At 36.8% G+C, this 21140-nt stretch overlaps 1 protein-coding gene across 4 annotated transcripts in view; it reads left to right on the top strand.

Moving 5' to 3' along the window:
- The first annotated feature begins 737 nt into the window (after positions 1 to 737).
- Positions 738 to 21140, top strand: part of LOC122823560 (alpha-tectorin-like) — a 95768-nt gene continuing 75365 nt past the window's right edge. For 2 of the 4 annotated variants that reach the window (XM_044103323.1, XM_044103320.1), the window contains exons 1-10: positions 738 to 816; positions 958 to 1022; positions 1609 to 1635; positions 2301 to 2324; positions 2546 to 2569; positions 2789 to 2812; positions 3065 to 3088; positions 4018 to 4041; positions 4265 to 4288; positions 4737 to 4760. In XM_044103323.1, the coding sequence (XP_043959258.1) occupies positions 977 to 1022; positions 1609 to 1635; positions 2301 to 2324; positions 2546 to 2569; positions 2789 to 2812; positions 3065 to 3088; positions 4018 to 4041; positions 4265 to 4288; positions 4737 to 4760 (241 nt within the window). In that variant the 5' untranslated portion in view covers positions 738 to 816; positions 958 to 976. Of the gene's footprint in view, positions 852 to 957; positions 1023 to 1608; positions 1636 to 2300; positions 2325 to 2545; positions 2570 to 2788; positions 2813 to 3064; positions 3089 to 4017; positions 4042 to 4264; positions 4289 to 4736; positions 4761 to 21140 lie in introns of all 4 variants that reach the window. The other 2 variants (XM_044103321.1, XM_044103322.1) reach the window with 2 other exon arrangements.

Consider the following 21140-nt stretch of genomic DNA (forward strand, 5'->3'; position numbering starts at 1 on the left):
ATTTTAATCCTGATCAATACAGATATTTCTGTAGATAGAAATTGCAATAACTGATTCCTTATTCTTTATTAATAACAGAATAAAAATATTCTACCTGTTCATGTGCTTCACTGACGTTGCCAGGTTTGCACGCCGCTCCTTAATCTGACATCGCACTTCAGGTGATAATTCTGCTGTCAGATTACATCTGCATATTTAACTCTGCAGTTTCTCTTCTGAAGAAACAAAAAGTTAAATGATTGGGATTGGGGGCCGCACAGAATCAGTCCAAGGGCCAGAAATGGGCCCCAGGCCGCAGTTTGGACACCCCTGCTTTAGGTGATTACAATGAAAACTTACATAACCAAACAAAACATGTTGATCTGTTTAGCATGATCGTTTTTCTGGTCACATGATTAGCCTGTTTAGCGAAGCTTAAACTTTAATTTTAGCAACATTATATTAACCTATTTCCAAATTGCAAACAACCTTTATTCTCCTTTATGTAGATATAACTGCTGCTATGCATGGTTTGTTTGCACATCTCTTCTTAATATCTACTTAATTTTTAGCTGTAAACTCTAAGATACTTTGTGATAATTTAGTTTATAAGACCCAGTAACAGATTAATATTAATGTTTAACCTGAAAGCTGTGAGGCGGCCTTGATGACCGTATTGTGCTAAAATATGAGGAAGCAGCTGAGTTTCATCATTTCAATGCAGCTTACTGGAAAAGAAAGAATAATGGGCTTGTGCCAGCTGACTGTATATAAAGCATTGTTGCAGTGCAGGTTGGTCACCTGAGATGCTTTTGCACCAGAGAGGCAGTTAGACAGGTAAAAACTACAAACTGATGTTTTTATTTAACTCTGTGAGTAAAAAAACAAAAAATATTATCATAGTTTTTACTGCAAATTTTGATGCATTTCTTGATTAACATGAATTCAGATGCTTTTATTTTTATATTTTTAAAACAGGTTTGACAGATTTGGTAAAATGGCAGTTTGCATCTTGCTGCCTTTACTGCTGCTGTCAGTGATACGTAAGTAACTGCACTGTAAAACTTAAATCAATGCATCTAGTTTAATTTACTCAGAGGTGTGAAAGATGAAAACTTGAAGTGTTTATATATTATTACTCTACACATTTACTGTGTTACTAAATCTATCTGATGATCTCATGAACTTCACTAAATAATTAAAGCAGTTTAAACATACAAGAACAATTATTATGTAATCGCAACATGATTTTTGCTGCAGAGAAAAAAGAGCTAATTTTGAACTTTCTTTATAAAATGGCTTCATCTTTAAAACTGAAATTTATAATGGTGTAAAATATACAACTGAAGTATTATAGCCTGAACAGCTATAAATATATTCTATCATCGATTTTTTAAAAACAACAAACTGAAATAAAACCTACTAAATACATCAGAGAAAAACAAAGAGAGCTTGTATTAATAAGAGTCTAAGGTAATAAATGATAGAGTAATCATATCCTAAACTTATATTACTGTATACATTGCTAATTGATAATTAAGTTCACCTGTAATTACAATCCAATCCTGCCAAATTAAAAATGCTAATTTGTTGGTATGTTTAAGTTTATGTTAAATATTTGTTTTATAGCTGGAGTGACAACACAAAACATTACAGGTAAGCTGAAAGTTTCTGTCTTTCTGTGCATAAATATATATAATATTTGATTTTACCTCCAGATATTATTATATCGTTACGTTTCCAAGCAGAGCAGGGCTCCTGTTGGAATTATACAGATTTTTCCTTTTTTGTTACCAAGTCTGCAGAAGCAATGCAGTGGAGAGGAAAGTCTGTTATAATTTATGTCATCAGATAATCCTAACCCAGAATAGGTTACTGTAAATGATATCTTTGTTGTTGTTTTATCTCAGAATCAAACTCGGTTTTGTCTGTTCCAAACATCTGATCTTTTAATTGTCAAAGAATACTGCAGAAATAATATTCAAATTTCCAAAACACAAAGTAACAAAAATAACCTCCAACATTGTCTTTGCATCAGTTTTTATCAAACTGTGGTGCCGGGACCATTAGTGGTCCATGGCGCCCCCCAGTGGTCCGCGCGGTACTGCATGTAAACAACGGCTTATTTATTTTTAATTTTTTTTTAAGCAACAGTTTATTTGTAAACTACTCAAGTAAATAATCAATACTGTATATTACAAAGGAAAAATGTTTGTCATACCAATGAATGTAGTGATTAAAAATTTACTACACAATAAACAAATCTGTTATTATTGACTTTAGTTAAATTAATATTCAATATTATCTGTGTGTTTTTACAGCTGCAGTGACAACTCAACGTCAAGGTGAGCTAAAAATTTAGACCAATCTTCTTTTTCAAGAACTTTGTTATGTTTTTATAATTCTTATTAATAGATAACAGTAAATAATCAATACTGTATATTACAAAGGAAAAATGTTTGTCATACAAATGAATGTAGTGATTTAAACTTTACTACACAATAAACAAATCTGTTATTATTGGCAATAGTTAAATTAATGTTCAATGATGTCTCTGTGTTTACAGCTGCAGTGACAACTCAACAACAAGGTGAGCCGGAAGTTTAGACCAATCTTCTTTTTCAAGAACTTATATTTTTATTGTTATTATTACATATATAATGGGAAATAATCACAACCTCATATTTTATTTTAAAAATGTTGGCCAATCCAATGAAAGTAGTGGTTTAAGCCTTGCTACACAAAATAAGACATTTTTAATTAACATTAAAGTCAATTTAATAATCAATACTATCTGTTTGTTTTATAGCTGGAATTTCAACTGTGGGCCAAGGTGAGCTGATAATTTATACGTATCTTCTAACTTCAAGATATTATTATTAATATCTTAATAATGATAATAATAATAATAACATTTATTATTATTATTATTATTATTATTATTATTATTATTATTATTATTATTATTATTATTAATTAAATAATTAATCACAAATCATTACGCTGGATCATTTTAATTAAAATGCCACACACATTTTATTTTATTAACCTAAATTACCTTTATTTTATCTTTGTGTTTCTATAGCTGCAGTGATCGCTCAGAATCAAAGTAAGCTCAACGTTTCTTTCAAAAGTTTGTTTTAATTCAATAGCATGTCTCAATTTCTAAAACACATTACAAAATAACATCAGACTTTACTTTAAAATATTTTCTAATTACGTTTTTCTCAGTCGCTTTCATGCATTTCTCAGAACAGAAGTGAAATTCTCAAACCTGCTTGTTGAAATCAGTGTCACTTCTGCACTTCAAAAAAGTATCAAATTTAATTATATAAGTCTTCACATGCAGAATGCTTGAATAAGGTGTCATAATATGTAGAGCATATTTTTATACGTTTCTGTTAGACGTTTTATCTAAATCTGTGCTCAACTGGAGAATTTTGCCCAGATAAATGCTGAGTTTCTCCAGTGCAGGTACATTTGTGAACCATTAGCACAGCCGGTTTTCTTTAAAAAAAAAACTGGCTTTTGCAGATAATTCCTGGTGTTTTGCTCTTTGCATGAATTGCTCTGAGAAATATATTTACTGTTTTGCAAATGTCAAGATCGATTGGAGAAATGCACCAAAACGACTTAGAATATTAACAGTAAATAATCAATACTGTATATTACAAAGAAAAAATGTTTGTCATACAAATGAATGTAGTGATTTAAACTTTACTACACAATAAACAAATCTGTTATTATTGACTTTAGTTAAATTAATATTCAATATTATCTGTGTGTTTTTACAGCTGCAGTGACAACTCAACAACTGAGCTAAAATTTAGACCAATCTTCTTTTTCAAGAACTTTGTTATGTTTTTATAATTCTTATTATTAAATAAATAACAGTAAATAATCAATACTGTATATTACAATGGAAAAATGTCAGTCATACCAATGAGTGTAGTGATTTAAACCTTATTACACAATAAACAAATCTGTTATTATTAACATTAACTAATTTAATGTTCAATAATGTCTCTGTGTTTACAGCTGCAGTGACAACTCAACAACAAGGTGAGCCGGAAGTTTAGACCAATCTTCTTTTTCAAGAACTTTATTATATTTTTATTATTATTATTACATATATAATGAGAAATCATCACAACCTCATATTTTATTTTAAAAATGTTGGCCAATCCAATGAAAGTAGTGGTTTAAGCCTTGCTACACAAAATAAGACATTTTTAATTAACATTAAAGTCAATTTAATATTCAATACTATCTGTTTGTTTTATAGCTGGAATTTCAACTGTGGGCCAAGGTGAGCTGATAATTTATACGTATCTTCTCACTTCAAGATATTATTATTAATATCTTAATAATGATAATAATAATAATAATAATAATAATAATAATAATAATAATAATAATAATAATAACAGTTATTGTTATTGTTATTATTATTATTATTACTATTAATATCTTATTAATAATAATAATAATAATAACACATTATTATTATTATTATCATCACTATTAATATCTTAATAATAATAATAATAATAACAACACTTTCATTATTATTGTTATTATTATTATTATTATTATTATTATTATTATGACACACATCATGATAAATAATTCTGTCTGCATATTACGTTTTTAAAATGTTAGCTATTCCAATAGTGGATTCAATCTTCTTTACAGCTCATATTTATTTGACAATAATTATCTTAATTTAATGTTCAATAATGTCTCTGTGTTTACAGCTGGAGTGACAACTCAACGTCAAGGTGAGCTGGAAGTTTCGGACCAAGCTCTTTTTCAAGAACTCATTATATTAAAATTTTGTCCACTGTCATGTTGGTCTTTCTTTCATTAACCGAGTGGTACCAACAAATGTTGTCCTTTTGTGTATGTATATTTAAATATATGTCAATGTGTGAGTGTGTATATGTCTGTGTGTAAAATATGTTTTTATATATGCAGGTTTTGTTTGTTTGTATTAATAACAGTAACTTAATGTGCACAAGTAAACCTGCACATTACATTGGAAAACTGTTTATTATAGCAATGAAAATAATGCCCTAAACCTTAAACACGTCTAATTTGTTGACATTAATTTTTGCAAATTAATGTCCAAATATATTTGTTTCAGAATCTGGGTAAGTTGAAGGTTTAGATCGATAAATCAATCTGTCTTTCAGCCTGTCTGTCTAGAAACTATATATTGACACTGTTAGTATGATGTTATCCAGAAAGAGTCTAATTTAATCAATTAATCTCTCTTGTATTTTCTAGGACCCCTCTACCCAATTGCTGGAACAATAAGCTCTCGTTCAGATGATGGAAGCTCACCTGCAATTTCACTCCTACGAACCTTTAACTATTTCGGACAGCTTTACTCTCAGATTTATGTATGTTACTTGACATCTTGTACTTCCATTCACTTCCCATTTTACTGTAATCATGAAGACAAAATTTAAACATTTACAAAAAGTGTATTAATAGTCAGACCTAATTTAGAGCTCTTTTTCTCAGGTGAACCACAACGGACATCTGACCTTTGATGCACCATGGTATAGTTATTCTCCTCAACAATTTCCGATGTATGGAACCAGAGACATCATTGCTCCGTTCTGGACTGATTTAGACAACAGAGGCAATGGTGATATCTACTATGTTCAGTACACCAGTGGCTCTCTTCTCCAGCAAGTTACACAGGACATCAATAGATACTTCCCAGCTCTTAACTTTCAGGCCAACTGGATCTTCATAGCAACATGGTATGAAGTTGCATATTTTCCAACAACTGGAACAGTAAGTGATCTGTTTTTGACTACTGAAACTAATTCAAATAGTGTGCAAATAAAATAAACCTTGTTTAATCTTTGAATTCATTCTCAATAAATATATTTTTACTTTCCCAGCAAACAACTCTTCAGGCAGTCTTGACTACCAATGGCCAATATTCATTTGTGCTGATGAATTATGGGTCAATAGCCTCCACATCAAGATATATACAGGTTAGATATTCAAATAACTGCTTGCTATAAATATGTTTTATTTGCCTTGTCTTGGTCCCAGCAAATGTAAATTTCTCTGAAAAATAAAATTTTATTTACCTGTGCTCATTCAATTTCCAGGCTGGATACGATACGATCAGTTCCTCTCACCACTTCACCATCCCTGGATCATTCTCTAGTGACGCAACCGGACCTAACTCAACGTTCAGTCTTGGCAGTAATGTCAACATACCCGGTCGCTGGGCCTTCCGTGTCGATCATGGATCATTAGTCTGTCATTTTAATGGTAGGAGAACAGAGTCACTGAGGGTACTTCTTTATAAAAATGAGCACATCTACAATGGAAATAAGCAAAAACTTTAATCTCTCCTGGTAGAACAAAAGGATTATTAAAATAAGTGTTTTAAAACTGAAACATCTCTTCAGTTTAATTCTTCCTCTGTAATCCATCCATCCATCCATTTTCTATTCACCCTTTGTCCCTAATGGGGTCGGGAGGGTTGCTGGTTCATATCCCCAGCTAACGTTCTGGGCGAGAGGCGGGGTCACCCTGGACAGGTCGCCAGTCTGTCGCAGTCCCCTGCAATCTCTTAATTTTAAATAGTTCTAAATGTGACGTTAAAAACACCACAAACTAACTTATCATTAAAGCAGCCTTAAAATGTCTGCTGTTTTTTTTTTTGTTTAAAGGTCAACCTGTTCAACTTGGCGACTCTTTCTGGAGTGACAGCACCTGTGCACAGAAGTGCACCTGCACAATAGCAGGGCTGCAATGCTACAACAATCCTTGCTCCTTTTCCGAAATCTGTCAGCCAGCTGCCTTTCAGTACTCCTGCCAGACTGTGCAAAGACAAACCTGCACCGTCAGTGGAGATCCACATTACTACACCTTTGACAACTCAGTGTTTCACTTTCAAGGCACATGCACATATGTTCTGTCAGAGCAGTGTCAGAACGGACTGCCCTACTACAGAGTTGAGGGGAAGAACGGGCATCAAGGCAGCACTCATGTTTCATGGACACAACTGGTCAAAGTCTTTGTCTATGATGAAACTATCGAGCTGGTTAAAGGACATCAGAGTCAGGCCAAGGTAACAGGATTTTCTTACTCACTGTAACATAGACCTAGCATTTTTTCCTTTGATCATATTTGTAACTATTTTATTGTTGCCATCCTTACAGGTCAATGGAAGCTTTGTATCAACTCCATTTTCCCTCAGAAATGGCTCTATCCAGGTTTATCAGTCAGGTTTCTCTGTTATCGTCAGCACTGACTTTGGTCTGATGGTGTCTTATGACAGGTTTTTATATGTCCGTATAGCTGTGCCCTACACTTACCAAAATAGCACATGTGGGTTCTGTGGAAACTTCAACAATCGCCCTGAGGATGACTTTCAAACCCCTCAGGGTGAAGTGGTTAGCTCTGATGTGGTTTTTGCTAACAGCTGGAAAATATCCTGGTGATGATCAGCCTGGCTGTGAGGTTCAGTGTTCAGGTCTGGCCTGTGCCGGTTGCACAGCAGCTCAGACAGCACTGTACAGAAACTCTGCCCACTGTGGTATTCTTGAGAACAGCACAGGACCATTTGCTGCATGCCATCAACATCTCCCTCCAGGATCTTTTGTGGATAGCTGTGTGTATGATCTCTGTGTCAGTGGAGGGTATCAACCCATTCTGTGCCAAGCCCTAAATGTCTACTCAAGTCAGTGTCAACAAAATGGGATCCAGCCACAAAGCTGGCGGACTTCTGGCTTCTGTGGTATGTCTGCCAGTCACAATAATTTTAAAAAGTAAATGCTGTTAAATATTCAAAATTTGAGTATAAATGTTTCTTGTGTTTAGAAATCCCCTGCCCAGCCAATAGCCACTATGAGGCCCAGGGTACAGGATGTCCATCTACATGTGTCAACCCCAATTCCACCAACAACTGCCCCCTCCCAAATCAAGAAAGCTGTATCTGCAATTCAGGCTACCTCCTGAGTGGAGGGGTCTGTGTCCCTCATGCTGACTGTGGCTGCAGCTTTGAGGGTCACTACTACCGCTCAGGAGAAACTGTCATACTGGATGCAGACTGTGGGAGACGCTGTACATGCAGCTATGGCTCCATGACTTGCAGCTCTCACAGCTGTGGCCAACATGAGTCCTGCAGGGTGGAGGATGGAGTAAGAGGCTGTAGACCAAACAGCTTTGCAACGTGTTGGATAAGAGGCCCAGGATCATATCATACATTTGATGGAGTGATGTACCAGTACCCAGGAGCATGTCGCCTGACCCTTGCCAAAGTTATGGGGTTCTCTAATCATTCACACTTCATGGTCACTGTGGAAAAAGTTCCACAGGGGGCTCAAGGTTTCTCCAATGTGCTAAAGTTTGAGGCAGAGGGAACACAAGTTGCTATTGAGATGGCAAGAAGTACCACTGTTAAGGTGAGTGACAAATAATTTTCTACCAATAAAACAGATTACATGTTTGAAGACTATTACAACAAACTGTTTGATAAAATTTCACACACTAAACAAATGTCATATAAAGCATAACTTTTAGAGTTATGCAATACAAACAAGACATGGGGTTATTACAATTATCATCATTTGCACAACTTTTATGCAGCATTAAGCTCAGTTGTATTCTACTTCTGCCAGATTCAAAATATTGCTTCATAGTGGAAGTTTCAGATTTTACTACCAATTTTTAGAGAAAGCAATTGATCCTAACTAGAATATTTACAGAGAATTATGATGGTCAGCCTGTGCAAGAGGAGTGTCTGGAAAGAAATACTAATGAAGTGTGAAAAAGACCCTTGATGTAACCATGTAATCAAAACGTCTTGATGAAACTTAGTGTACATAATGTCAGATTGCCCTTAGTGGTCTGAGCTTAAGCCTCTGATTAATCAAAACAACCCAAATATGTGTTAAAAGTAAGAAGGAAAATTAGCAAGATTTATTTAACTGTTGTGGAAAATAAGCTACAAACAATGAATACACTGAAAAAAATTTTTTATGAGTAAAAATTATTTTGGGAAGTTTTCTCTAGTGAGAAAACATTCTGCATAGAGAAAACTTGATTTCTCTATGCATTTGAAGTAGTTTGAACATCTACCCCAAAACCTTTCTAAAGTTTTTTTTGTTATGTGTTATAGGTTGATGGCCAGCTGACCAGACTGCCCTTTAGCTCTGGGTCCAACAGAATCCGCATCTTCCAAAGCAACACTCACAGTGTAATCCTTCGCACAGACTTTGGTGTAACTCTGCAGACTGTCTGGCCTCACTTTGTGCGTGTCACTGCACCAGGTGTCTACAGTGGTTCATTAGGTGGACTTTGTGGAAACTACAATGCTGAACAGAGTGACGATTTCCGTACACCCAATGGTACTCTAGTCAGTGACTCCCAGATGTTTGGGGACAGTTGGCGAGATGGCTCCCTGGCAGATCACTGTGTGGAAAACAGACCCCGTAACTCTGCAACCAATTTCAGTTCCAGTGAGTACTGTGGAGTTCTTACTTCACACGCTGGACCTTTTAGATCATGCTGGGCTGCAGTAAACCCTTGGCAGCAGGTAGATGCATGTGTAGAAATCCTCCAAGGCTCCAGAGATCCAGCATCAACACTATGTGAGGTCTTACGAGATTATGCACTGATGTGTCAACATAAGGGTGTGTCCCTGGGACAGTGGAGGAATGCAACTGGCTGTGGTAAGTTCTAGAACCACATTTGATAGAGATGTCTTTGAAATGATCACATTCATAATTACTTTTTATTGAACTTCTTTCATTCCCCCCAGAACTAACCTGTCCTTCAAACAGTCATTATGAACTCTGTGGAAGCTCATGTCCATCTTCCTGCCCCAGCCTCTCCTTCCCCTTCACCTGTGACACTCAGTGCCAGGAAGGGTGCCAGTGTAATAATGGGTTTGTCCTCAATGGTAACCAGTGTGTGCCTCCAACATCCTGCGGATGCTTTCATGATGGACGTTATCGGCAAGCTGGTGAACAGTTCTGGGATGGAGATGAATGTCAGAGCTTTTGCACCTGTAATGGTGTAACTGGTGTAGTCCAATGTTCTCCAAATTCATGTGGCCCTCAGGAGTCCTGCCATGTTATGGGGGGTGAATATGGCTGCCATCCCAACCCTCATGGCACCTGCTCTGCCTCTGGAGACCCTCACTACATGACCTTTGATGGCAAGGCCTATGACTTCCAGGGAACCTGCCGCTATGTTCTAGCAACAATTTGCAATGACACTCTGAACCTTCACCAGTTTTCTGTGAAAGCAAAGAATGAACCATGGTTTGGACTGCCAGTTTCTATCACGGCTGAAGTTTTTGTCGATGTCTTGGGCTATGAAGTGCGTATGTCGAGAGGCAACATTGGTACTGTGGAGGTAAGTCAGGCTGTCTCTGATGGAAGATTGCTAAATATTTAAAACTGTTTAAAGTAGATTGGACATTACTTTTGCAAAGTACTTTTCAAAGCCAAAACATTTCTTCTTGGTATATAAACAACTGTTCAGTTCTTAAATATCCACATCAGTAGTAGTCCAGAAATATCAGTTGTGTGTCTCCCATAAATGTACTTTTGTCTTCACAGGTGAATGGAATCACAAGAAACCTGCCCATTGTCTTCAATGGAAGCCTGTCAATTTTTGGAAGTGGGTCTCAAACATTTGTCAATGCAGAGTTTGGGCTGAGTGTTATGTATGATGGAAGTAGCACGGTGTCCATTTCGGTGCCCCCAAGCTACAGGTAGTCTATCTAACTTTCAACACAGCTTTAATTTAAATATTATATTCTTCAATGCTATAGTAGCCGAATTAATGCCTTTTTAGAACTGTAAAAAGAGAATATTACCATTGTCTGTTTCATTGTCACTCAACATTTTGATTCAGTCTTTCTTATCTTGATCAGAGGAAACATGTGTGGACTTTGTGGAAACTTCAATGGAAATCCAAATGATGACTTCCACACTCCAAGTGGAGCATCGTCCAACTCAGCAGATGCTTTTGGGGCATCTTGGAAGGTTCCTGGGAACTACACCTGTAGTGACAGCTGTGGCTCTTCATGCGCACAATGCAACGATGACCGATCTGCCAGGACCCAGTGTGAGGTGATCCGGGCAGCTGATGGCCCCTTCAGCTTCTGCCACGAGGAGGTGGATCCAGCACCATATTTTAGTGACTGCGTCTTTGATGTCTGTGTGTCGGGAAATCGAGGCAGTGATCTTCTGTGCAGGGCTCTAGAGACATACGTCAGTGCCTGTCAGTCTGCTAATGTCCGAGTCTACCCTTGGAGACAAAACACCACTTGCAGTGAGTAGGGAAGGCAATGCGCTATTAAAGTATTCAATCAAACAACCATCTTCCTCAAAAGTCTCTCAAAATATGTGCTCTCCTATCTTTGAACTTGTTTTAACCAATTTGTCACCCTTTTTTTCATCAGGAATGGTCTGTGCAGCCAACAGCCATTATGAGCTGTGTGGAACAGACTGTGGCCACACATGTGCCAGCAGCATTGATGCTGCCTGTGACCATGTTTGCTCTGAGGGATGTTTTTGTGATGAAGGTTTTGCCAGGAGTGGAACAAGCTGTGTCCCTGTGGAGAGCTGTGGCTGTCAGTATGATGGCTTCTACTTCAATGTAGGTCATTTCAGTTCACGTTATTCTAGATAAATTAGCTGAGAATTAAGACTCTTGCTGAATGGCTTTGAAGAAAGAAACACCAATAAGGTGTTGCATTTTAAGAAAACAACTCACACATAATGTCCCCTTGTGTGACCTCACAGCAAAAGCAAATAACATTTCAAAAAGAGAGTTTAATAGACCTTCACAAGTCTCCTTGGGTAAAATTTCTTGGTATCTGAAAGTGTCATTTTCACCGATTCTGATAATTATATGCAAGGACGGTTCTGTCTCACAAAGATAAAAGAAGGTGCTGGCTGAGGCTGGACTTAAAGGCACACAGATTAGAAGCAGCCAATAGTCCAAAATTAGCCTTAAGGAGAGAATATAGTTTTCAATGCAACCCAACAAAGGAAAGCAAATGAGAATTGACAGGTACCCTTCACCAAATAAAATGGAATTAACATATATTTTCAGACATCAGCCAGAGGGTTTTAAGGTTGTAGGTTCAAATCTAACTTCCACCTTTTACACATCAATCCGCGCTTGGATCGTTAGTTGTTTACCGATCCTGGAACTGGTGCATAAATGTATGAACATTAGTCAGTGTGATTGGGTGAATGTGGCTATAGTGTGAAGTTCTTTGAGTGCTCCCTATGACTAGAAAAACACTCAAATTCAGTCCTTTTCTATTTACCTTTGGAAGTTTTCATAGATTTGCAGAAATTAGCATTAGAACAATTACTATAATTGCCCTGTATCTATTTGGCTGGTAGGTGCTTTAAAGTCAAAACTCAAGTATGAGGATATGCTATACATCTCGTCTCATTCTTTTGTTTGGCACCCACATTGGAAATTCTTCCAGTGATTGACAAAAATCTTAACTGACAGGAAGGAGTGGAAACTTGGGAAGGGTAAATTTGGAATGAGGTTGTGCATGATGTAGTTTTGCAACTATGATTTCAGACGGAGAAGCATTGCTGTAATGCATTCCTTATTACCTCAAGGTTCATATATTCACAATGTTGTCACACAACCTAATATTTTTATTTGTTTCTCATCTTGCAGGCTGGTGAGTCCTTCTGGACAGACGGTTGCTCCCAACGGTGTGAATGTCAAGCGCCCAATGACCTGATCTGCAGTCCCTCATCATGCACTCCTGCACAACAGTGCACCATCAGAGATGGCCAGCTGGGCTGTTACGACTCCATGTCTACCTGTACTGTATGGGGTGACCCACACTACATCACCTTCGATGGAGCCCTAGCTCATTTTCAGGGATCATGCTCTTATGTCATCACTGAAAGCTTGAGACACAGCAACAATGAAACTCAGTACAAAGTTGTGGCCACCAACAAGCACAGAGGAAACAATCTTGTGTCTTTTGTGTCATCAGTTGATATATTCCTCTCAAATCCTCATCAGAGAGTTAATGTTGGGATCGGACCTAACAAGAGAGTCAAGGTAAACTTTATTTAAGTTCACAATAAAAAAAGTTTTTGTTTTAAAACCTTTGGTCTAACTCTATGAACTCTCATCATAACAGGTAAATGGAGCAGAGGTTTCTCTTCCTGCTAATGCAGGAACTTTTGGTCAGGTGATGAGGGAGGGAAGTTACATAGTGTTTGATGCTGTTGATGTCGTAGTCCAGTTTGATGGCTCTAGTACTTTACTGATCAGGATGGGCCGCAACTATCAGAACAGAGTCAGTGGAATGTGTGGGAACTTCAATGGTGATCCCAATGATGACAAAGTTTTGCCCAATGGTACTTTGGCCCAAAACGACAACCAGTTTGGCCACAGCTGGAAATCAGAGACAAGCCAAGAAGGGTGAGCTCAGGCTCCATTTGTCTGCATTCACTTGATGAAATCTCAGCAATTGCAAACATTTGTATATCTGCTGTCTCTAAAATCTTTTAAATGTCTAAACAACTTTTCTAGATGTGGATCCACTGATCAGAGAAGTCGTGATGGACTAAGTGACTGCAGCTTCATAGAAGAATACACAGAACTCTGCAGAGTCATCACCAACACCAGTGGCCCATTCAGTTCTTGTCACCTGCATTCTGACCCCCAACCATTTTTCACTTCTTGTGTTTACGATCTCTGCCTCTACACGCCAGCCAATGGCATGCTATGTTCTGCTGTCTCTGCTTATGAGAAAACCTGCACCATTTTGGGTTTAAGCATCCCCAACTGGCGCTCTCCTTTGCGTTGTGGTATGCTTGTTTTACTCAATAGATTATCAGAACCATGAGCGATTGATTGGTCGTATGTAATGTTTATGGTTTGAAATGTTGTTTTCTGATATATTTGATTCAGCTGAGACTGACCCCTGTGAACAGCTGGACTGTGCAGAGCATGAGTGGTGTGGTAAGAAAAATGGTGTGTACGGCTGCTTCTGTGACGAGCACCATCATCGACCCAACAATGAGAGCTACGGTAAGGGCAACACCTTTTAAACCTTCTGTTCTTCATATGAAGAACTGCAATGATTGTCATGTTCCAAACATGATTTGTTCACTGGTGCTATATTGTTGATGTTCATTTTTGAAGCATAATTTTAGTTTTACTGCATCAGTTGGTTTAGTTGGTCACAAAACCTCAAAATATGTTTCTCTCTCTGGTGAGCAGACTCAAACATTGAATGCTCCAGCAGTTCTGGCACCATGTCAATATCTCGCTGCCAGCTGTTTGAAGCGGGCTTCCACTCCAGTGCTCTCCATCTCCGAGACAGCTCTTGCAGTGGGACTCTCCAGGACGGACAACTCATCTTCCATTTTGACAATGATGACCATCTGTGTGGGACAGCTCTTAGGGTAAAGTTTATGAATTAGAACATCTTCTTTAAAGCTTCCAATATGTTACTTAACTTGATTGATGCTATTCTGTCATTTCACTGTTTAGAGCAATGGAACCCACTTCATGTATGAGAACACTATTCAAGGGAATGTGGATCCTCATGGAGGTTTGATCAGCCGTCAGAGGAACCTTCATCTCGATTTCTCCTGTATTTACCCCTTGGCTCAGGCTCTGTCAATGGCTGTGGGCATCAACCCTGTGGAGAGGTGATCATACCATTTTCTCCCTGTGGTTCCTTTGACCATTATGTCCATGACCATTATGTCTCTAACCAGTTATTAGTTATTTTTTCTTTACAATGGAATCCTGTAAGCAAATTGGGTGTGTGATTATCAGATGCATTTAACTGGTTGGTCACATTAAATGTTTCTTCTGCAGCATTCTGAGGAAGAAGCTTCCTGTTGGCACTGGATCGTACAGTGTGAGGATGATCCCCTATGAGGATGAAGGTTTCCACTTCCCCTTTAGCACTAATGGAAACATAGAAATGGAAGTTGATGAGATGTTTTACTTGGAGGTGCGAACGGAAGGGGTGGATCAGCACCAGTTTGCCACAGTTCTGGACTCTTGCTGGGCCACGCCAGTCAACCAACCCAACTACCCTGTCCGCTGGGATCTCATTACTGCACAGTAAATGAGACCATATTGTTGTCTTTATAATTTAATTCAGTGTCTTCTTGCTGACAGTCTAACTGATGCTTCTGCTTCTGCTTCACAGGTGTCCTAATCCAGATGATGGAACCGTAGAGGTGATTCAGAACGGTGTCTCCACTGTGTCTCGTTTCTCCTTCAGGATGTTCACCTTCACTAACCACACACAGATTTTCTTGCACTGCAATGTCCACTTGTGTCTTTTGAGAAACAACAACTGCAGAGCTGTAAGTTTTATTGTGTGCTTGTTGTGGTTATATTGTATATAATTAAGTTGCGCACCTTTAATGTTGCTGTCTTCCGCTTTTTTTCCAGCATTGCTACCCAGGTCACCACACTCTATTCAAGAGGGACATATCTTACCATGACTCTGCAGCTCTGTCAATTGGACCACTGGTGCTAGTGGCACAATCAAACACTGGTAAAGTTCTATCATATCTCCATTGTTTTCTAATTACAAAGATTATATTCCAATTGACTGACAAAATCTATGCATCTCTCTTTTTTATGTAGGTGGACTAATCCAAAGAAATGGTGTGAATCCAAAGATATTGGCGTCAGATGGTACAGGCCATCTGGCATCAATTGTTACCCTGATTGTCAGTTTGCTGATGACCAGAGTTCTGGTCAATTGATATCAACGAATAATCACACTTTGAAATCCAATAAATTTTGTTACTTAAGATTCATAATGATAAGAGGTGTTTTCTGGGTTTTGGTTTGTACTTGTAATTAGGCGAGAAACAGAAGTAATTTTGCTTTTCTAATATCTGGTCCACTGTGGTGTTTTAGACCATTTGTGGGATTAATATAACGTTCAGTTGTTTTGTGGTATCTTTTTGAATCATTTATTTTTGGTAATATCATAGGATATGAAATTTTAACTCATTTGGAAGGAAGGTTACATATAAGTACATAAAGTTAATGTTTGAAGGAATAATCTTGAAGTGTCAAACTGAATAAAATGAAGTATGATTTTGTCGTCTAATTTTTATTGTATGTGGTGGGAGATATATATACTCTGTTATGAAAGGTATTAATAAAAAAAAATCAAATTAATTTTATTGTGTACTTTTCATATTTTTTCCTGTTGATCAAAGCTTTAAGTTGTCAATTTAGTACATGGCATGTTTTGTATTATATTTTTCCCAGTTTAGGATCTGAACATTTTGTTTTTATGGTATGACTTTCAACCTCAGCAGTTGTAAAAATGGGTTAGTAAATAATTACCAATAATATCCTTGGAAAATAAAATTTAAGACACACTTTGAAGGACTAGGGTCAGGTTGTCTGTCACAACCAGGGGTGAAACCAGGCTACTTATCCAGGAATCTCTCCATACTGGGCTGATAGAGGGGTGATCAATGTGCCACTGACCATGCTCTCCATGAGGACTCAGATACTGTTTCCCCTGCGTCTCAGCACTGGCAAGCAGCAAAAAAAATGTGTGCACTTGTTTAGGGCTCTTGCCTGTAGGGAACTACGGACAGCTTGAAAGCTCAGTGTTTCGGCAAAGTAGACCTACTTTTTTGCTGGTCTGTTCTCATCAGATAAACTGATCTGTATAGATAGATTGATAGGTATGGATTAGGGGTGCACCAATTTATCGGCCAGCCGATTTATCGGTGCCGATTTCCTTAATTTTGGGAGATTTGTGGTGGGCCAAATTTCAAATATGAAGCCAATCTTATCCAGCCATCTTTTCTAGCTTGGCAAAGGTCTAAGAATCAACCACTGTCCTCTTTTGCTCTCTGGTGAGAAAGGTCTGACTGACAAACCAGCCCACAAATTGTGTCTGGATGTTTATAATTAACAATAGTAACCCCACTGTTGCCAACTCAACAACTTTCTTGCTATATTGAGCAACATTTCAGACTAAAAACATTGGTATCGGCCAAAATCAGAATCGGCAGGTTAAGCTTTTTAAAAGATCGTAATCAGCCAGAAAACTGCAATCGGTGCATCCCTAGTATGGATATATATGACCATTATCTGGTTCTATCTCTTTGCTGTTCAATGTTCCAATCAGTGCTGGTTGGTTGTGACAGCAGTTCATTATCCACACAAAACACCACTGTAATTCAGATGTGGATAGAGATCTCGTGGATATTTAGCATGAGCTCTATTTTGCCTTGTTTTGAGTCATTATAAATTAAAACAGAAGTATTTTTTTCATTAATGATAATATTGACATATTAGTACAATGGTAATATTCAGAAATTCTTGTGATTGCATGGTTGATTTTTAAAAATAAAAAAATACTGTTGTGGTTGTTTCTGCTACCATAAATGATACATTTGTTTTTTGTTTTGTTTGGAGAGGGTGTGGGGGGATTGTGTATGGGTTCAGAAAAAAATAAAATCTTTAGTAATAAAAAATACAAAAGTCAATAAAATCATTTTAAAATGTGAACCAAAATAAATCCTATTTTCTAATTTTTATAGTTTTTTTATGTTAAATTATGTGCAACAAACATGTGAACAACAAAAGAATAAAACTATAAAAATTATCACATAACATTTAAATAACATCCCACATTGTACACAGTAACATATCTGCACAAAATACCAGCAATTCAGTCACTGTAAATAGAGATCTTGTGGATGATTAACATGCACTCCATTTTGATTTGAAAACAGTACCGTTAGCTGCTAGCTTAGCCGAATGCTTGGATATAAAATTGTGCCATACAATAAAATCCAACAGTGACTAACATGGCTAAAATAGACCAAAAAGCATACAACACAACATAATATTGCTAGCTTTTAGTTCTGAAACACTCTAACATGACTAAAATATTTTATTTTACCTCGTTTCGAGCAGTCCTGTGCAACGGCGCAGACCCACAGCTACAGTAGCTACTAGCGACAGCAGATGGCGCCGTTTCACTACCAAGTTATGTTTTACACAAGTTAAACAAGCATCGGGAGAGTTCAATCCATCCATCCGTCCGTCCATCCATCCACCCATCCACCCATTCATCCATCCATCCATACATACATAACACCCTTCTCCCTAGTGGGGTCGGGAGAGTTTGAAAGAGATAATTTACTGCTAGCAAAGCACAAGCTAGTATAGCAGCCGACAGTATAGAGACTTACAATTTCTCATTTCTGTGTTGAAATATCATCAGCAGATTTTAGCATCAACCTCTGTTTCACCTTAAAACGTTTGGCATTGTTTTTATGTAACTTTTAACTGTATTAAAATCTAAGTATGTTTACATTTAATATATTTACATTTAAAATGAGGAAACCAACCAGAGGTGAGTTCAGATCGCACAGTTGAATAACAGTTTAAGAAGATAACAGAGGGGCCAAATGAACCAGTTTCCATATATAATACAGTCCTTTTCTTACTTCAAACTATGAATCTCCCCCCCACAAAAAATGGATTCAGATTTTTTGTTTATGGTCTTTGGCTCTATATCTTTGTTTATGTGATTTCGGTTTAATCTTTATTTTCCGGTTTAATATTAACTGAACAATTTTGGCCCATGTGACAAAAAGTTTACACCCCTCGTCTATGTCATTCGACTTTCAACAAAATCTTTAGTGATTCTCTAGAGAAGATTTGAAAATTTGAGCAATGTTGCAATAGTTTCATGAAGGGTTTTATTATTTGCCAAATAATGCGAAGTTGACACTTTTAATGGACTTTTAATACAACTTTAGTGGAAATTTGCATTAAAAGTGTCATTATTGACCAAATGATGCAAAGTGAAACTATGAGTTGTCCTTTAATGCAAGTTTTAATGGAACTTTGTATTAAAATTGTCCTTGTTTACCAAATGACATTCATGACGACAGTCATAAACATTTATGAAAAACTCCTTCATATTCATGAATACACTGCACACGGCTTTAAGGAGCTTTACTGCTTCAAATAAAGTGTCACCAGTTTTTTATTTAAGTAATATTTTTTGTTCATAGGAAAGGGATGTATCATGCCTTTATAAATCCAAAACTATAAGAGTTTTGCATGGTTTCTCTAACAAAAGAAAGGTTTTGAAAGAAGACTGAAAACAATATTCTGTTTTTCCCAGTATTAAAAATTTGGTAACTTTTTATTTGAAAACACTTGCTGTACTTTCCAGGATTTAATAAAATAATTCTGATAATAGGTAGAGTTGGACGTGGCCCAAAGTCAGGCCACATAAGCCACACTTTGAATCATCTGTTTATTTTGCACCTGCAGGCAGAAGGTGAGCAGCATGATTTAGCATATTTACACCCAAGGGACATTTTACTCATTAACATGTTGCAAATATAAATCTACTGTCAGCTGTTGTAGAGGTTGGAATGGTTCCGTCCAACTCTGTATTAGATTGGCAACATTTGAAGTTTCAGTGTTAATGAAAGTACACCATGTAAGGTCCAATGTGCATTGAAAAGTTTAGTATAATTCACAAAGAATCAATTCTGATAAATATCAAATGGTCAAAAAAATTCTCAAACTCATTCTGACTGATCTATATTTGAAACTGTGTGCTTTGTTATTTTGGTATTAAATGTTTTTTCTTAACTCTGATTGGCAGGAGTGTGATTACATCAAATCAGATGTGGTGGCTCTAAAAACTGAACATAGAGTTTGAGAATCAATTATAAAGCAAAAAACTATTAAATACAAAAATCAGCAACAACCTGCTTGTAAAAGTGCATTTAGATTAAAACAAATACTGCGTTCAGTTCACTAGAGGAGGATACTGAACTGCTTAAGAACAAAGTTGGATAGTAACTATCCTTACAAAAATATCCCATGAAAATCACATGTACATGTTACTACACATGTGGTTCACACAAGTTTTTACATGTAAATAATGTGTGGAAGATGTGAATCACATGTGAAAGCACATCTATACATGTGATTTTGGAAGGTTTTGTGGTAAAATCACATGTGATTCCTGTGTGATACACATGTGATGCACATGTGAAACATTTGCAACACATACACCAGGTGTGAAATAGTTGAAAATATATACAATTATGAAATAATGGGACCACCTTTTTTTTAACCATGAAAATTTCCAATTTCTTCATATTATTCACTTTTCACATGTTGATCTCATATAATTCTCTAAGACATAACTGCATACTAAAGTAAACTTGTAGCTGTGAATCAAGACTTCCAAGACAAGTATATATATGTACACAAAACAACAATTTATTTACTTCTGTTTGAAACTGTTGAGAACCAGAAACAATTTTTAACATCTGAGCATGACACCATACAGATTTGCCCCATATTAGGCCCAGACAATGAACGTGTCGAAACCAGATGAGTAGAAATGGGTTTAATACCATCAGTACTAAACCCAGAGAGGGAAAACAAAACCTCAGTGACTGGTCCTTCACGTTGTTTCAGGAGAGACTGTACCTTTCCACTGTGAACCCTCTGAGTCTCCTTGATGTCTTCAAGGATGGTTAGAACACACACACACACACACACACGTTGGCATTGGTATCTTGTATTGGGGTCTTCTTATATGTGCCAGTAACCACAGGTGAAGGTGCTGTGGGTGGTGATGCTCAGGTGGGGAGTTTTCCTTCTCCAGTGCTGAAGGTGATGAGGTCTCTGGCTGTTCTGATGTGTTGCCCCATTCATTCCTCATCTGAGCTTCACTGGACCACTGGCCTCAAACAAAATGTAAAAATTAATAAAACAAAGCTCCTACACTGAGAAAAAAGACCAATGGTTACTTAAAAATTAGCAACAAAGTGACACGTAATAGAATTGAATAGATTTTAGGTTATACAATTTTGATTAAAAAGTATTGAATATGTTAACTTAACTTAAAAAAATTAAGTACATCTTAATAAAAGCAACAGCTGAAATGTGTTGGATTTAGTAATATCAAGCCAAATGATAAGTTATATTGCCCAAAAATATTTAGTAAATCCAAGTCAATTTTACAAGGAAAACTTATTTTTATTTACTAAGTATCTGAGCAAAAATTATTTAGATTTACTAAATATCTGGGGGAAATTTATTCCTATTGTTGAGGAAAAATAATTATT

This window comes from Gambusia affinis, linkage group LG20 (genome assembly GCF_019740435.1).
Source record: "Gambusia affinis linkage group LG20, SWU_Gaff_1.0, whole genome shotgun sequence".
NCBI classification, from domain to species: domain Eukaryota; kingdom Metazoa; phylum Chordata; class Actinopteri; order Cyprinodontiformes; family Poeciliidae; genus Gambusia; species Gambusia affinis.